The 19,492-nt window shown below is 37.7% G+C and overlaps 1 protein-coding gene across 2 annotated transcripts; it reads left to right on the top strand.

Annotated features, from left to right (window-relative positions):
• The first annotated feature begins 5,728 nt into the window (after positions 1–5,728).
• Positions 5,729–7,159, top strand: LOC149185067 (strigolactones hydrolase CXE15-like). 2 transcript variants are annotated; one of them, XM_089417770.1, is made up of 2 exons: positions 5,729–6,768; positions 6,908–7,159. In XM_089417770.1, exon 1 carries the CDS (start codon positions 5,797–5,799, stop codon positions 6,739–6,741), a length of 945 nt encoding a protein of 314 aa, XP_089273896.1. In that variant the 5' UTR covers positions 5,729–5,796; the 3' UTR covers positions 6,742–6,768; positions 6,908–7,159. The 2 variants fall into 2 exon arrangements, with proteins under 2 accessions (XP_089273896.1, XP_089273895.1); XM_089417769.1 differs by having other exon boundaries at positions 6,856–7,159.
• Positions 7,160–19,492: the final 12,333 nt, after the last annotated feature.

The following is a 19,492-nucleotide window of genomic DNA, read 5'->3' as shown; positions in this document are numbered from 1 at the left end:
CCCAGCATAACACTATTGCGGGCTAGGTTGATTGGAAAATGGAGGTTTCCCCCGGGGGTAAATACTGCCAGAGAGAAAAGGACCCCCGAAAGCATGATTGTTGATGGGGTTGTACCCAGGGATAGAAGAAGGATCGCCTTGTGCAGTAGGATCGACGTAAGGAGGATACCTTGTGTGAGAAACGGTGCTAGCAATAGTGTTTCCCTCAGGTAAACTAGCTCCCCCAATAAAAGCACTAGTAGGTGGCGCCCTTCCAAAAAGTGAACTGTACCAAGCCTATGACATACTAGAAGCGGTGTTTCTCCCAGGTTGACCAAGTACAATGGATGATCCTCCCCACATATTGCTGGATGTAACCATGCCTAACTGAGGGACAGGAATAGTTGGTTGGGAAAAATGCAAGATAAATATTTCTAAACCTACCGGCTGACTAGGCTGGGGTGCCATGGTCGGCATCGAAGATGGTATGGGAATGGAAACGTTCGAGAAATTTTCAGGAGACATAGAAGAAACCGGTGGAATGCCCCAAGAAGAAGTAAGAGGTGTGGATGGAGGAGTGGGTATAGCCCCACAAAGGCACTTAAGTGTAGGCTGGTGTGGAACCGTCAGGGTTCAACCGCAATAACTCAGGTCGTAAAGGATCACTCAACGGTGGATTGGCAGGGGCATCATAGTCATCTACCAAAGTCTCGATAGAAATCAAGTCACTATTCAAAGGACTAGGTATATACTCTAAGACAATGTGCTAGTCTAAGTCTTGATCACCTATAGGCACTCTCCGTGTAGAGGTAACAAGTCCACCTCATTCAAGAGGTAAACTGTGAATACGACGTGACCGTAGAGGAACAAATTTAGCTAGGGTGATAACTCCTTCCATTTCTACTTTTAATCCATCCTTCAGACCTTCCATGTCTACTTTTAAACCATTCTTTAAACCATCCCTCTTAGGTACCATTTCGTTTTTTGTTACTCTTTGTAAGAGAGAAATTTGTTGCACTTGGTCGCGTAACTTTGATATATCATGTTGCATTTCTTCCTCTTCTTCATGTGTCATAGTAGAGTTTTCTGGTTGCTTACTAGGAGTATCCATTTTTTTTCGAGACATATTGGAACCAAATAATGATATCTATTCTTTATTATGCACTTTGAATTACTTCAGACTGGTTTCTTCAAACAAAACTTATGCAAATTTTAAAAAATACACACCTTTTTCTTCTTTCCTTTTTGAGATCGATATTGAAATCGTTGTATCTATGAAAATCTGGTCTCCCAAGGTCTGAAATTTGGTTCTGTAATAGCACTCTAAGTTTTCTTTCCAATGCCACAAGTCAGACCAAGATTGGATTCTTCAATATAAAGTTATGTCAAATCTCCCACGATGACCTGATTATGGATTAGTTCAGTGGAGTGAACTTGTATGGTCTGCCACGTGTCATTGTTTCAACCTTCGGCCTTGAAATCGATATAAGCAAAACCATAGTCTATGTGATTTTAGTCACTTTTTATGAAATTCTAATCCGTTGCTTAGATATAAAGTTGTGTCAATTTTCCCTAGGTCACCTGTTTGAGATTGAATTATGGAGCCTGCAAAAACCCTAACTTCTTCGTATCATATCTCAGAAAATATAGCGAACTAAAATCTAAAATTTATACAAGAATTTAACCAATATTTTGAATCCATGTGGTTGAAATTTTATCTTCTGAAGCTTCGTAGAAAAAAAGTTATAGTGAGAATTCCAAGATAGCATGTTTGAAGCAGCGAAATCATAGAATCCAAAGCTTTGATTCCAAATGTTATGCAACCAACTCACAAAATAGAAGAAAATATAGATCAACAACTTCAAAATTATCCTCTTTGAGGAGGAAACCTCTTTTACATTACATAAATGAACAATCCTTGGATGATTCAAACAATAAGACCTCCTTGGTGTATATAGGAGTCTAAGGGGTCACAATATAATCAGAGCCTACATAACAATAATAATGTAAGGGCACAACAATAACAACATGTGGGATAGATGGGATAATAATAACAATAGGGAGCTACACTAGCAATAACAATAAGGGGGATACACTAGTATTATAGGGATCTAACAAGGAATTATGTCCCATCAAGCCCCACTCAGCCAATGGAAAATTAGAAATAAGATTTGTAGTAATTAGAAAATGAAATTTGAATTTACATGAAAATAAGAATATTCAACATTTTCCCGAAACTTTGGTTAAAATTGCATAAACTTGGTAAAATAATGGGAAATCAATGCACTTTGACCACAAGGAGAGTGTTATAGTCCCTAGTGAAACAAAGAGTAATAATAGAGCATTGAAATTCAGTAGGAACCAAGTTTGAAAATCTCATCTACAAATTAAACCAATGTCACATGGTTCGAGTTTGAATTCAGGTTTGGCAATGATTAGGTTGGGTTCAAGTTCAAATCTTTTAATGGGGTTCGAATAAGGTTTTCCATTAGGTTCATCTATATACATTTTCTAATGTGTAGATATATTAACTTAAAAATGAAATATAGGATAAAGTTGTAAGAAGGCAACATCAATTAATAAAAAAAATGCCATCACGAAGATGGAAACTGCAAGAATATATTACAAGCTTGAGTTGTGACATGAGGTTATGAGTTTTGATCTATGGACTTGGTTAATAGCCATGAGGTTTGATGAGGTTCGCTGAATCTCAAAATATTTTTAAGGTTGCCAAAATTCGAATCTCAAGGTTGAAGTTCGACGAACCTTGTGACATAAAATTAAACAAGACTTGTGCACATTTAATAAAATCATTTTTATGCATATTTAAAAGGATTTGAGATTTAAAAAGAAAAAAATAAAAACTAATCAGAGTTGTAAACACTAAGCTTCACTTTAATTTGCAAAAATCAAACTAACTATGCTTTACTTTAATTCCCTATATTCTGACAGATGAATGGAAATGAAATAATTTCTCATCAATGTCATCTTTAGGATATATTACTCAGTAACGTGTCATGTTAGAATGCCCAGCTGTAAATTTTCATTTTATGCATGCTGACAAGATTTTGGACGCTATGCATAGTATTGTGGAAATTTCTTAAACAAAAATAATAATTTACTAATAGCTCTTTGATAGAGTTTAATTTTGCATGAATATAAAATCATTTATAACATTACAACACGAGTGGGACTACTTGTAAATCGATTCCAAACACCAAAACTCTAGAGGCCAGAGTTGGTGATGGGACTTACTTTCAAATTGCTTGTATCCTCCTATACTATAGGCATATGGGTGACGCCTCGAGAGATTTGAAAATGGGTGGGACTACTTGTAAATCGATTCCACAAACCAAAACTCCAGAGGCTGGAGTTGGTGATGGGACTTACTTTCAAATTGCTTGTATCCTCCTACACTACGGGCATATGGGTGACGCCTCCAAAGATTTGAACATGGGTGGCACTACTTATAAATCAATTCCAAACACCAAAACTCTAGAGCCCGGAGTTGGTGATGGGACTTACTTTCATATTGCTTGTATCCTCCTACACTACGGGCATATGGGTGACACCTCCAGAGATTTGAACACGGGTGGGACTACTTGTAAATCGATTCCAAACACCAAAACTCTAGAGGTCGGAGTTGGTGATGGGACTTACTTTCATATTGTTTGTATCCTCCTACACTACGAGTGTATGGGTGACACCTCCAGAGATTTGAACACAGGTGGGACTACTTGTAAATCAATTCCAAACACCAAAACTCCAAAGGCAGGAGTTGGTGATAGGACTTTCTTTCAAATTGTTGTATCCTCCTACACTACGGCCGTTTGGGTGATGCCTCTAGAAATTTGAACGTGGGTGGGACTACTTGTAAATCGATTCCAAACACCAAAACTCTAGAGGCCAGAGTTGGTGATGGGACTTAATTTCAAATTGCTTATATCCTCCTACACTATGGGTGTATGGGTGATGCCTTTAGAGATTTGAACACAGGTGGAACTACTTGTAAATCTATCCCAAACACCAAAACTCCATAGGCTGGAGTTGGTGATGGGGCTTGCTTTCAAATTTCTTATATACTCCTACACTACGGGCGTATGGGTGACGCCTCGAGAGATTTGAACACGGGTGGGACTACCTGTAAATCGATTCCAAACACCAAAACTCTAAAGTTCGGAGTTGGTGATGGGACTTATTTTCAAATTGCTTGTATCCTCCTACACTACAGGCGTATGGGTGACGCCTCTAGAGATTTGAACACGAGTGGGACTACTTGTAAATCGATTCCAAACACCAAAACTCCAGAGGCCGGAGTTGGTGATGGGACTTACTTTCATATTGCTTGTATCCTCCTACACTATGGGCGTATGGGTGACGCCTCCAAAGATTTGAACATGGGTGGGACTACTTGTAAATCGATTCCAAATACCAAAACTCCAAAGGTTGGAGTTCGTGATGAGACTTACTTTCAAATTGCTTATATCCTCCTACGGTACAAGCATATGGGTGACACCTCTAGAGATTTGAACACGAGTAAGACTACTTGTAAATTGATTCCAAACACCAAAATTCCAAAGACTAAAGTTACAATTCATTTTTTTTTAAATGTGGTTTATGATTTCGTTGTTATAATATTAAAAAATAAAATAAAAAATAAAAAATAAAATAAAAATAAAAAAATATCAACATGTTGTATCTGTTAAGCTCCATTAAGTTCTTTACCAACTGCTGCCTACAATTGTGGAAGCCAACTGCAGTCTTTCCTTAATTTCTAGAAACCAACCGCAGTAATTTCCTTAAATTAAGGAAATCAACTGCAGTTAATTAATTTTCTTCTTGGGAGCTTCTGAAGTGGTCCATTACTCCATCTGGAGTTCTCTACCTTCATCAGTGGAACACATAGCCATCAGAAGCTTGATGGAAGCTTGGCTATAAATTTATCTGTTGGTCGCCAAGCTTGCATCTCAATCCCCTTCAGTTTTTTACACCATCTAGCTGAGAGAGCAAAGCTTGGAAGTGCCTTTAAACTTTTTGTATTCTTTTCTTTTTGTTTGAATTGAAGCAAGTGGACTGTAGTTTGCATCAAGAACGTCACCAATAGCTGGAAGTAACTTATTTTCTGGGCATTTTTCGATTCTTTAAGTTTTTTCTGCATACAGAATCGCTGTTGCATAATTGCATTACAGTGTCACCCAATTTCCACATTATTTGATAATGGGTAATTACAATTTACATCCATCTTCTAGAGTTCGGTTTACAATTTAGAGTGCTTCCCCAGCGGTTTCCTTTTCTTTCTTTTTAAGCTATCACAAAGGGAGTGATGTACAAGATCGCTTTAATTGATTCGCAAATTCGTTTAGCAAGGCTGCCATGAAGTTGACATCTAGCGTCATCTATAGGCAAATGCATCGTTCGTTCCCTTCAACGTTTGGACGGCACGTTTCCCAAAAGGAGGAATCTGAACAATAAAGCAATGCAAGTACTAAATTCTGACGTCCCCACTCCTTTTTCCCATTGGAGAAATCAGCTTTTCATCACATTCACGCTGACCACACGCTGTGCTTCAACAGGCGTCGACAGGCATCTAGAAGCACCATACACAACTTTCCGTGACGAAAGATCACCGACATTGCACGCCTCGCTCGGATTTTGCCACCTAATCCTCAGAACTTCTGTTCATTCGACAAATTACGACGCAGTAAAGTCAAAATTAGAGTGTGCGTGATCTATATATTCACATCCCTGTGATGCCTCTTCCAAACTTCCCAATTCCATTTTAGACCCATTAGTCAATAATTTGTATTCTGTTAATTGATGGAAAAATCAGTGATAGCCATGGCGTTAGAAGAGCTGGCCACGCCTGTCCTGCCATCCCCGCAAGCCACGCTACCTGAGGATTCCGGAGTGGCGTCCAAGGACGTAATCTTGGATCACAATCTCGACCTGTGGGTGCGCATCTTTCTTCCTCCGATTCAATCCCATCACAACGAGAGCAAACGAATGCCCGTTTGCCTCTATTTCCATGGCGGTGCATTCATCACGGGTTCTCCGGCGTGGCGCTCTTTTCACATGCTTTGTGTTAGAATGGCCACTGCGGCAGGTGCAATTGTCGTTTCCGTGAATTACAGGCTTGCTCCTAAACACCGCCTCCCGGCTGCTTACGACGATTGTCTCACCGCCCTGTCGTGGCTCCGCTCTGAAGCGACGAAGACGGACAACGACAATGGAAGAGATGGGGATCCGTGGCTTCAGTCCCACGCCGATTTCTCTAGAGTGTTTATAATGGGCGATAGCGCGGGCGGAAATATCGTGCATCATGTGATTGTGAAGGGCAGCGACTGGAATCCTCTGAAAATCAAAGGGGCCGTGATGGTGCAACCTTCCTTTGGTGGAGAGCAACGCACTCAGTCGGAGATCGAATCACCGGAGGAGTTGGAACAGAGTGTTAGGAATCGGATGATGGCTCTGCCTGAGGGGGCTGATAAGGATCACCCTTTCTGCAATCCGCTCGCCGCCTCCTCCGATTACCCGACATTGGCGGAGGCGACTCTGCCTCCGCTGTTGATTGTGATAGGGGGGCGTGATATGCTGAGAGACAGGGCAAAGGCATACTACGATAGTGTTGTCAAACACGGTAAAGCGGCTGAGCTGATTGCTTTTGAAGAGGAGAAGCACGGTTTCTACTTCTTGAAGCAGGAGGCGGAGTGTACAGAGACACTTATTCAACACATTGCCCGCTTTGTTGAAGCCCATAACTGATTCGGCGCCACGAGATCATTGATTTATGTATGTAATTCAATTTGTAATTGCCGTTTTGTTTTTGCTTTTTTCTATTCAAATAAAGCTGGAAAGCTGAATACATGTTTTTTTCAGGACGGAAAGCTGCATACATACCATCTTCAATCTAATCTGATTGTAGATTCAGATTCAGAAAGCTAGATACAGACTATCTTCAACCTAATCTGATTGTGGAGATTCTGTCATCTCGTCCAGCGACAAAGTTAAAAGATTTAATGACAAAATCAAAATCAATCATTGATTTTGTGGCGGAGATTTCGGTGATCATGATCTCTCATAGATTTTGTGGCTGGGCTTCCAGTGATCCTAATCTCTCATATGATATTTCAAGTGTTGTTACATTCTAAAGATCCAAAACTCTTATATATTATATAATATATATGTGTCGCCATGCATTATTTTCTAATTCGCAAATATAAATGGAAATTAAGTTTTATAATTAAAATAAATAAAATAATACATTTAAAAAATAAAATTATATATATATATATTAAAAATATTTAATTTTAAATGAATCATATAGGCTTGCATTTAGAATAACTATAAAATTTATTAAAATATTAAAAAAAAAAATTATAAATTATTTTTATGATAAAAATATTTTATTTTAAAATAATAAAATATTTTTAAGTCTATATAAAAATTTTAGAAATTTAAATTTTAAAATAAAATATTTTTAAATCTATATAAAAATTTAAATTATAATTAATATTCTTAATTCACTGGTCTCGGGGGTATCCAAGCCATGAATAGAGCAATAATGAGTTATAATGATGGGTCGATGGATGGCAGTCCTCATTTATTCCTCTACATGCGTAAAGTGACAAGTAACATTGATAGGTTTATCATGAGGTGCGGACTTCAAACATCAAGCTCGTCTTTGGGGTCTGGCTTAAGAATTCTAGTGGGGTATTGTGCAACGGTAAACCGATTCTCTCAAGATTCAAGGGGGTTTACGAAAGGAATGCACTAGCGCGTCTTTGTCTCCTTGTCTGCGAGCATTTGCTTCGAGTATGTCCTTTTCATCTGTTCTAAACACACCCTCCTTGTTTAGGGTCACTGTAATTGCTTAAATCTTAAGATGGTTGTTTCTAAGTTGATAAGAAGGGAAAGTTAAGAGGGTTCCCGAGTTGTATGGGAGAAAAAAAAATTCCAATTTTGATAAAAGGTCCATGCACCTTGATAGTTTGTTTATTTATTATTTCTCTGATGGCTCCATATTTTACAAATGATTTTGGGACTCTAGCTTGTCTCTCAGGTGTATGGGTTTTATTTCATTTAGTTTCTTTAAAGACAATCCATTTGTTTGGATTGGTATGGGAAATTATAAGAGGAACTCTTATGAATAAAAGTCAACAAATCTTCATCCATCTTAAGTTGAAATAAGAAGCCTTCGGCAATAATTATTAAGTGAATGGTAAAAATTTAATCTCCATGGAATATTTTAGAATATTCATAATAGTATACCCAAATCAAAGTTTGAAATTTATATCCAAAGTACTTATGTCTTTTTTTTCTTTTTAATTCAATTGATTGCTTAAAAAGAAAATCATATGAACAAGTGTCATATAAATTGAATTATTTGTGGCTTTCACAAATCCCTCCCAATCCACCTACTGAGTAGCGTACAAAAGTTATTGACTTTGGTTTATCATAAATTCCATAAAAATGTAGCCACATTAGTGAATATGTAGCCATATTTTGGTCATACTCTACAGTGGTTCCCAAATGTCATTTTCGCAATCGATTTGGACGCTTACTAAGAGTGTTGTTTGGTCAGGTCTAAGTACACACATAATATAGCATATGAAGTGTATCATCCAAGCTTGGTGGTTTCCAATAACATGATGAATGATCTAATGGCATTACTAAGGCCTTCTGTGTATTGGATCCTAAAATTCCTTTGGCAGTGAATAAAGTCTAATCCACACTAGTGCCATGTTAAAATCTTATTTGTTGTAGTTGAATCTTTCCACCCATGGCTTCATAGACAACATTGTTGAGTTTAGGAAGTATGCTTGATAATATGTTCAAAGTATGCATAAATCCCTTTCTTGCGGCCTATTGCAACTAACACAATGCATTCATGGCTTCCAAACCCGGCTTATCGCTATCGGCGAGATCCCGGGCTTTTATATAAGGCACTCCACTGTCTTCCGGACCCGCCAATGATTATGAACTCGTTCCCGTATAACCTTGTGTCTTGCGAAAAATGTTAAGGTCAGGGCTTTCAAAAAAAATCATACATGGCGGACCCAGTGAACCCATCGAATATGACATATATATACGTCGGGTCCGAAGGCCCATCGTATATCGCAATCGGCCAAGGTCCAAGGTTTATATATATATATATATATATATATATATATATATATATATATATATATAGATATAGATATATATATATATATATATATATATATATATATATATATATATATATATATATATATATATATATATATATATAGATATATATATACAATACTTGTTAACTGAACCCTCCACCATTATCAACCACAATCTATATTCATTTCGGGTCTGCCTCCCGTATCACATAACGCAATTGGTGGGGTCCTGGGGCTTATATATATGTGGCGCTCCCCTATACTTCGGACCCAATGGTTTATTAATCGCAATATATACATGTTTCGGGTCCAGGCTCTATTGGTTGTTGATATCGGTGGGATCCGGTATATACACATATAGCGCACCATAACCTCCCAGATCTGCCGATGATTATAATGCCGAGCATATAAACTTTCAAGTCCACAATTTGGATTCGGTTGTGTTTTTTGCGACAGTTTTTAGTGTAAACCGAGTTTGGCTTGCTAGGCTTAATCTATGCATAAAGCTAAAAACCAGGGGCCAATTCTTTCGCATTTGATGTGATAAACATTCAATAGAGGCAATATTCATGTTTTAAAGCATTTTTGTTGTATTTTTATAAGCGTGACTGGTGTCTCTTATTTCTGCAGGCCAGGAGTAACGAATGCACAAGCGGATCCAGAAAACCCTTATATGCAGAGGTGTTCTATCGAAAGAGCGGCCTTTGACATTTTCAGTTGGTTTCCAGGCATTGCTTGCGTGTTCCGAAAACAAAACCACTCTAGATCGCATCATGAACAGGACACACAGTCATCCTCTCTAATCAATAACCATTCAGTGCCCAGGAAATGAAGCGCCCTAATGACAAGAAATGCCCTTTACGTGTCAACAGTGACACCAACTATTTTCACCTGTTTCTTCTGATCGGCATAATGAAGGAAGGAGAGGGAAGGCGAAGAGGCAGGGAAGACCGAGAGTGAGAGGCTTTTAGCATAAATATTACCTCCAAAGAGAAGAAGGGGCTTTTTATTTTCGAGAAGAGCAGTGTTGCTTTATTGTGAATAAGGAGGATTGTTTTTTAGGGGAGAAGGAGCCTTTAGTTTCAAACTGATTGTATTGTTTTGGATCATAGTGTTGTTACTGGCATGAACGTAAATGTGATTTATATTTATGCATATTGATGACTTACAGTTCACTATTAGTTTTGCTAAATTGAATGTGACTCAGTTTCATGGTTAACTTGTGAATGGTCTCTGATTTGAAGCTAAATTAAACATCAGTTGCAGTTTTAATTCCATAGAAGAATGTGGATTCCTATATGAGTAATTGGATTGCAATTAGCTTTAATACTGTCTTGTCCAGCTGTGAATTCAGTGATTGATTCAATTGGACTTGAATCCATGCATGATGTTTAAGCTTCTTTATCACGCTCCTACTGAACATATATATGATGTTTAAACCTCTGTATTATTCTCTTGCAGGATAGATTAGAGTAGCTAGGACTAGGTTAGAGTTGTTAACAATAGCATAGATAGGATTTAATACATAGAGGTTAGTTGTTTCATTTTGTTGATTTGATTGAAGTGTTCCTCCCGGAAGCAATCTTTTGACATGTCCAAGTGGTTTACGGGGTCCCTTAAAACCCGTCGGAGAGCCCCATCGCTTATCGCTATCGGCGAGATCCCAGGCTTTTATATAAGGCACTCCACTGTCTTCCGGACCCACCAATGATTATGAACTCGTTCCCGTATAACCTTGTGTCTTGCGAAAAATGTTAAGGTCGGGGCTTTTCAAAGAAAATCATACATGGCGGACCCGGTGAGCCCATCGAATATGACATATATATATGTCGGGTCTGAGGCCCCATCGTATATCGCAATCGGCCAAGGTCCAAGGTTTATATATATATATATATATATATATATATATATATATATAGATATATATATATATATATATATATATATATTATACATATATATATATATACATATATATATATATATATATATATATATATATATATATATATATATATATATATATATATATATATATATATATATATATATATATATATACATATATATCTATATATATATATATATATATATATATATATATATATATATATATATATATATATATATATATATATATATACAACGCACCTTGTTAATCGAACCCTCCGCCATTATCAACCACAATCTATATTCATTTCGGGTCCGCCTCCCGTATCACATACCGCAATTGGTGGGGTCCTGGGGCTTATATATATGTGGCACTCCCCTATACTCCGAACCCAATGGTTTATTAATCGCAGTATATACTATATATATACAACGCACCTTGTTAACCGAACCCTCCGCCATTATCAACCACAATCTATATTCATTTCGGGTCCGCCTCCCGTATCACATACTGCAATTGGTGGGGTCCTGGGGCTTATATATATGTGGCACTCCCTTATACTCCGAACCCAATGGTTTATTAATCGCAATATATACATGTTTCGGGTCCAGGATCTATCGGTTGTTGATATCGGTGGGATCCGGTATATACACATATAGCGCACCATAACCTCCCAGACCTGCCAATGATTATAATGCCGAGCATATAAACTTTCAAGTCCACAATTTGGATTTGGTTGTGTTTTTTGCGATAGTTTTTAGTGTAAACCGAGTTTGGCTGGCTAGGCTTAATCTATGCATAAAGCTAAAAACCAAGGGCCAATTCTTTCGCATTTGATGTGATAAACATTCAATAGAGGCAATATTCAGGTTTTAAAGCATTTTTGTTGTGTTTTTATAAGCGTGACTGGTGTCTCTTATTTCTGCAGGCTAGGAGTAACGAATGCACAAGCGGATCCAGAAAACCCTTATATGCAGAGGTGTTCTATCGAAAGAGCGTCCTTTAACATTTTCAGTTGGTTTCCAGGCATTGCTTGAATGTTCCGAAAACAAAACCACTCTAGATTGCATCATGAATAGGACACACAGTCATCCTCTCTAATCAATAACCATTCAGTGCCTAGGAAATGAAGCGCCCTAATGACAAGAAATTCCCTTTACGTGTCAACAATGACACCGGCTATTTTCACCTGTTTCTTCTGATCGGCATAATGAAGGAAGGAGAGGGAAGGCGAAGAGGCAGGGAAGACTGAGAGTGAGAGGCTTTTAGCATAAAAATTACCTCCGAAGAGGAGAAGGGGTTTTTTATTTTCGAGAAGAGCAGTGTTGCTTTATTGTGAATAAGGAGGACTGTTTTTTAGGGGAGAAGGAGCCTTTAGTTTCAGACTGATTGTATTGTTTTGGATCAGAGTGTTGTTACTGGCATGAACGTAAATGTGATTTATATTTATGCATATTGATGACTTATAGTTCACTATTAGTTTTGCTAAATTGAATGTGACTCAGTTTCATGGTTAACTTGTGAATGGTCTCTGATTTGAAGCTAAATTAAACATCAGTTGTAGTTTTAATTCCATAGAAGAATGTGGATTCCTATATGAGTAATTGGATTACAATTAGCTTTAATATTGTCTTGTCCAGCTGTGAATTCAGTGATTGATTCAATTGGACTTGAATCCATGCATGATGTTTAAGCTTCTTTATCACGCTCCTACTGAACATATATATGATGTTTAAACCTCTGTATTATTCTCTTGCAGGATAGATTAGAGTAGCTAGGACTAGGTTAGAGTTGTTAACAGTAGCATAGATAGGATTTAATACATAGAGGTTAGTTGTTTCATTTTGTTGATTTGATTGAAGTGTTCCTCCCGGAAGCAATCTTTTGACATGTCCAAGTGGTTTACGGGGTCCCTTAAAACCCGTCGGAGCTAGCCATTCCAAACGAAAGCAGGTCTAATTGGGGCTTGCGATCATGGTCATTCCCCTTGTTGGCATAGAGAAAATTAGCCATGTCAACACAATGGTATTTCTAATTCTGTTAATTCCTTAACCTCTACAGGAGAAGATATGGCATTGTGGCATCATAGGCACAGGCACATGAGTGAGAAGGGGATGCAGATTCTTCACTCAAGAAATTTGTTACCAGGTTTGAAGCATGTTGTTTTAAAATTCCGTGAGAATTGTGTTTATGGAAAACAGAAGAGAGTCAGATTCCTTAGAGTTGCAAAAGAAAAGAAGAGCGAAAAATTAGATCTTGTGCATACAGATGTATGGGGACCTACTCAGGTATCATCTCTTGGTGGCTCTCATTATTATGTTAATTTTATTGATAATGCAACCAGAAAAACCTGGATTTATTGTATTCGAAATAAATTTGATGTATTTGAAACTTTCAAGAAATGGAAAGCTTTGGTTGAAAATGAGATAGCAAAAAGGTTGAAGTGTCTCAGATCAGACAATGGAGGTGAATATTGTAGCAAAGAGTGCGATAGGTACTGTTCAGAGAATGGAATTCGTAGAGAGAAGACAGTTCCAGGAACACCACAAGAAAATTGTGTGTCATAAGGGATGAACAGGACAATCATGGAGTGTGCAAGGTGCATGAGATTGTATGCAGAATTTCCTTTACAATTTTGGGTAGATGTTCTAGATACTGTTGTTTATCTAAGAAACAGAGGGCCTTCAAGTTCCTTGGATGGTGGTATTCCAGAGGAGGCGTGGATAGGTAAAAGGGTAAACTACTCTTTTTAAATACTTTTGGTTGTGAAGCCTTTGTCCACATTAATAAAGAAAATAGAACAAAGCTTGAGGAAAAATCAAAGAAATGTACCTTTATTGGATATGGCATTAATGATTTTGGTTATCACTTTTATGATTATGAAAAACACAAAATCATTAGGATCAGAGATGCCATATTCAATGAAAAGGTTTTGTATAAGGATCAACTGCAAGAAAAAGAAAACAGAGAATACACAGTGCTTGACGAGATCACAGGAAAAGTGATGGTGCCTGAAAATCATAATGATCAATAGCCATAACAACAACCACAACAGCAACAAGCACCTCAAACACCTGAAAGTGGCGTTAGAAGATCTACCAGGATAAGTAGACCCCCTTAACGATACTCTCCTTCATTATATTATGTATTTTTGACTGATTCTGGTGAACCAGAATATTATGAAGAAGCAGTGCAAGTAGAAACCAGGAAGAAGTGGGAGTAAGCCATGAAAGAAGAGATGAACTCCTTAGCACATAACCAGACTTGGGACTTAGTCAGGTTGCCTGCAAGTAAAACAACATTGCAGAATAAATGGGTTTACAAGTTGAAGGAAGAAGATGGAGGTAGAAAAAGGTATAAAGCTAGACTTGTGGTGAAAGGGTTTGCACAGAAAAAAGGGTATAGGCTTTGATGAGATATTTTCTCCTATTGTTAAAATAACTTCAATCAGAACTATTTTAAGTCTAGTAGCAGCTGAAGATTTGCATCTTGAGCAGTTAGATGTAAAGACAGCCTTTCTCCATGGGGATTTGGAGGAAGAGATATATATGCAGCAGCCACAAGGATATGAGGTAAAAGGAAAGGAGAAATTAGTGTGCAGGTTGAAGAAGAGCTTGTATGGCTTAAAATAGGCTCCAAGGCAGTGGTATCTAAAATTTGACAGGTTTATGTCTGAACAGGGTTATACTAGATGTCACTTTGACCATTGTGTTTATCTCAAAAGGCAAAATGATGGCAGCTATATTATATTGTTATTGTATGTAGATGACATGCTTGTTGCAAGTTCTAACATGTAGGAAATAAATGTGCTCAAAAGAAAACTGGCAAACTCATTTGCAATGAAGGATTTGGGTGCTGCAAAATAAATCATTGGTATGAGAATAACTAGAGACACGGAGAATCACAAACTAACATTGTCTCAAAGTGAGTACATAGAAAAGGTGTTGAAAAGGTTTAATATGTAGAATGCAAAACCATTTAGTATACCTTTGGCTAGCCATTTCAAATTAAGTAAGGAGTAGTGTCCCAAGTCTCAGGAAGAAATGGCTCGTATGTCTAAAGTTCCATATCCATCAGCAGTTGGAAGCTTAATGTATGCAATGGTTTGCACAAGGCCTGATATTGCACATGCAACGGAAGTTGTAAGCAAGTACATGAACAATCCAGGAAAAGAACATTGGATGGCAGTGAAGTGGATTCTCAGGTATTTGAGAGGTACCACAAATCAAGCATTATGCTTTGGTGGTTCAAACATTATTCTATAGGGATATATTGATGCAGATATGGCGGTTGATAGAGATAACAGGAGAAGCACAACAGGGTATGTGTTTACTATAGGTGGAACATCTGTTAGTTGGGTCTCAAAACTGCAAAGTGTTGTTGCACTCTCAACAACAAATGTAGAGTATGTTGCTGCTACAGAGGCTAGTAAAGAAATGATTTGGTTACAAAGGTTTTTGGATGAATTGGGTAAGAAGCAGGAGTTGGGCAAGTTATACAGTGACAACCAGAGTGCCATACATCTTGCAAAGAACTCTGCATTTCATTCCAATACTAAACATATACATCTCAAGTACCATTTCATACGGTCAGCATTTGAAGATGGACAGTTGAAGCTGAAAAAGATACACACTAGCCAGAATCCTGCAAATATGTTAACAAAAGTTGTAACCCAGGAGAAACTGAGAATTTGCTCAGTTCCAATTGGTCTTAAAGTATGATGAAGAAGATGATAAATAACCAAGTCCAAAGTGGAGTCATTGTCCAGCAAACGACGCAGAAGTGGAGTTGCTATAATCAGTATCCAAGTGGGAGATTGTTGGGTGTGGAGCCTGATTATCTTCTGTATTCAAAGGTATCGCCGCATTGGACCCCAGTTCGTAATGGGGCGGCAACGCCGCCCGTAAAATATTCACTGCAGGGGGGGTCGTTGCGACCTTTGGGAGCCCCTCCTGGTAGGGGGATCAAGGGCTACGGCCCCAAAGCTAAGAATAGATGTAAAATTGCCTTGTAAAATGTTTTAATTTTGTAGTCAATCTAGGTCGTTCATTAGGCGGAGATCTTACGGTAGAACTTATGTTTAATTTAGGGGTTTTTTGCCCTAGAAAGCAACCCCTCGCTATGTATGAGGGAATTGTATTGCGTCTATGTATATCTTTATTCTGAGTGAGGAAGAGAGAGGAGATTGAGAGCAAAGAGGGAATTACAATGGATCTGTTGTAGGTTGTATCTGTTCAGTTTGCTGGATAATATAAAAGGAAGGACTGCCTGTTTCTCCGTGGACATAGCTCAAACTGGGTGAACCATGTATATTTGTGTCTCTCTTGTTTTATGTGTTTTCTGTGTTTATATTTTTGCAATATTTTATGTGTTTCATTGTTCTGTAATATATAATTTTCTAACAAATAGCTTGTTCCTCAGTAATGGCTCAAAACATAGACACATCTTTGGAAATTTTGGGTCGGAGGGATCGAATGAACCATTTATGTAATATCTCATCAGGTAACTTGGTTCTTACTAACCACTTGTGATGATGCCACTCATGAATATGATCAGAGATTAATGTGGCATCATCTTGTTTGAAATTGGACAAGAGGTCAGAGTCGATATCATACCAAGTAGGTAACTGGAAGTGTGTCAGGAAATTTGAGCAAGGGAGGCAAAGTCACCGTAGGATGCAGTATCTAACTCAATGTACCACTTTGTGGCATCCTCAGTCAATGTACGTTGGAATAAGCAAAGTTTAACATAATCATCCACTAAAGAATTAGATGAACACCATAAATGATAAGTGGGAATGTGCGTGGATGGATTCTCCCTAGGATTTTCTTCAAAATTGGGAATATCATATGATAATTTAATGGGCAGAGGTGGCCACCAAGGATCATGAAATATGGGGTCATTAGTCAGTTTTTCTAAATTTGATAAATAAAGAGAAGATAGGAAAGGATTTTGGAGCTGCGTAAATGGGTCAAAGGTAGGAGAGGCCCTAACCAATAATGTGGTCCCCCCATATAAGGAGTGGAATGATGCACCTGCTGGTGAAGAAAAGGGTTTTCCCCAGCATAACACTATTGCGGGCCAGGTTGACTGGAAAATGGAGGTTGCCCCTGGGGGTAAATACTGCTAGAGAGAAAAGAACCCCCAAAAGCATGACTATTGATGGGGTTGTACCCAAGGATAGAAGAAGGATCGCCTTGTGCAGTAGAACCAACATAAGGAGGATACCTTATGTGAGAAACAGTACTGGCAACAGAGTTTCCCCAGGTAAACTGTTAGGTCCCTATACCACTAGTGTAACCCCTTATTTTTATTAGTACACCCCCCTTATTATATTGTTATGCCCATGTAGTCCCCATATTGTTATTATTGTGCCCCATAAAATACCACTATTGTTATTATTGTGCCCTTACATTATTATTGTTAGGTCGACTCTGATTTATTATGACCCCTTAGACTCTTATATAAAGAAAGAAGGTCTTGTCATTTGTATCATCTAAGAATTGTTCATTTATGTAATGTAAAGGAGGTTTCCCCCTCGAAGAGGCTTATTTCTAAGGCGTTGATCTATCTTTTCTATCTTTTTGTGAGCTGGTTTCATAACATTTGGTATCAAAGCTTTGGATTCTAGGGTTTCGCTGCTCCAAATAGGTCATCATGGCATTTTCGCTATAACGTTGTTTCTATGATGTTTCAGAAGAGAAAAAGAACCCATTTGAGACAAAATCGTGCTGAACCTCAAGTACGAATTTTAGAGCTTGTCTCACTACATTTTCAGAGATATGATCTAAGGAAGTTAGGATTTTTTCAAGCTCTAGAATTTAAGCTAAAACATACCATCATGGGATTTTTTCTATAACTCTTTCACTACGAAGTTTCAAAAGTTAAAACAAAAAACCCATTTGAGAAGAAATCGGTCTGAACCTTAGCTCCGAATTTCAGATCCTGTCTCGCTATATTTTCGGAGATATAGTCTGAGGACGTTAGGGTTTTTGCAAATTCCTAAATTACATTCCAAATAGGTGACCTGGGGAAAATCATCATAACTTTCTCTCTGAGCATCATATTGAAATTTCGTAAGAAGTTATAGAAATAGGATGGACTTTAGTTTTCGGTATATAGTTTTCAAATCCAAAGGTCAAAATAGTGACACGTGGCACTTCATACAAATTTTCTCTTCTAAAAAGGTATATAATTAGGTCATCTTGGGAGATTGTGCATAACTCTTTCTTGGAGAGTCCAATTTGGATAAGACTGGTGGAATTGAAAAGACAACGTAGAATGCTATTGTAGGTTGTGATTTCAGAACTAGAGGATCTGAAATTAGAGAGTTACCGTCGTTTTAAGATCGAGCTCCTAAAATCAAGAAAAGGCAATATGAGGAAGTTTGATGGCAAGGATTCGGTAAATTGGATACTACAGATGGAGAAATATTTTGATCTAAATGAGGTGAAACTATTACAAAAGGTACGTATTGCATCTTCATATTTAGAGCCAGATCAATTTTTATGGTATAAATGGCTTTGTTCTTGTAAACAACTTGTTACGTGGTCAATTTTCACAGAGGAAATGATAGCACATTATGAGGATACAAAGAGCAATACCTTCTTTAGTGCAACACCACAACAATTGGAAGAAAAAAGAGCAAAAGAGTTTTGTTACAAAGTGGAAATCAAAATTATGGCAACAAGGAAGTCTACCCCTCACAACTATAAAGATGGAAGTGTTGTTTCTCCTAGCCTTCTACAAACTACAAGGGTTACACAACAACAATTGGAAGAAAAAAGAGAAAAAAGGCTTTGTTACAATTGTGATAACAAAGACATTAAAGGTCATAAGTGTGTTGAGAAGACATTATTTTACATTGATTGTGGAGAGGAGGAAGAAAAGGATCAAGAAACGTCAAAAGAAGAAGATATACACCAGGAACCAACCCCAGAGAAAGAAGAAATGAATCCGACCATATGTTGTAAAGCATTGGAAAGAATTACCACTCCTCAAACTCTCAAGATAAAAGGACATATCAAGAAGAAAAAGGTTCAAGACGTGAAAGATCACATCGAGAAAGAAGAAATGAATCTGACCATATCTTGTAATGCATTGGTCGGAATTACCACTCCTCAAACTATCAAGATAGAAGGACTTATCAAGAAGAAAAATGTTCAAGAAGTGAAAGATCACATCGAGCATTAAGAAATGAATCTGACCATATCTTGTAATGCATTGGAAGAAATTACCACTCCTCAAACTATCAAGATAGAAGGACATATCAAGAAGAAAAATGTAATAGTGTTGATTGATCCGGGCAGCACCTGTAATTTTATTCATTGTAAGATAGCCAAGGAATTGAATTGCTTCCTATATCCAGCACCAGAGTGTTAAGTGATGGCTGAAAGTGGAGGAACCATAAAGTTCTCTATAAAGTGCCATAATATCAAGCTATCCATGGGAGAATATGTATTGAATAGCCCAA

The sequence above is a fragment of the Pinus tabuliformis genome, chromosome 3_2 (assembly GCF_031772625.1).
Source record: "Pinus tabuliformis cultivar Carrire ecotype Pingquan chromosome 3_2, CPIR1, whole genome shotgun sequence".
In the NCBI taxonomy this organism is placed as follows: domain Eukaryota; kingdom Viridiplantae; phylum Streptophyta; class Pinopsida; order Pinales; family Pinaceae; genus Pinus; species Pinus tabuliformis.
This window is presented reverse-complemented; position numbering and strand designations above follow the sequence as displayed.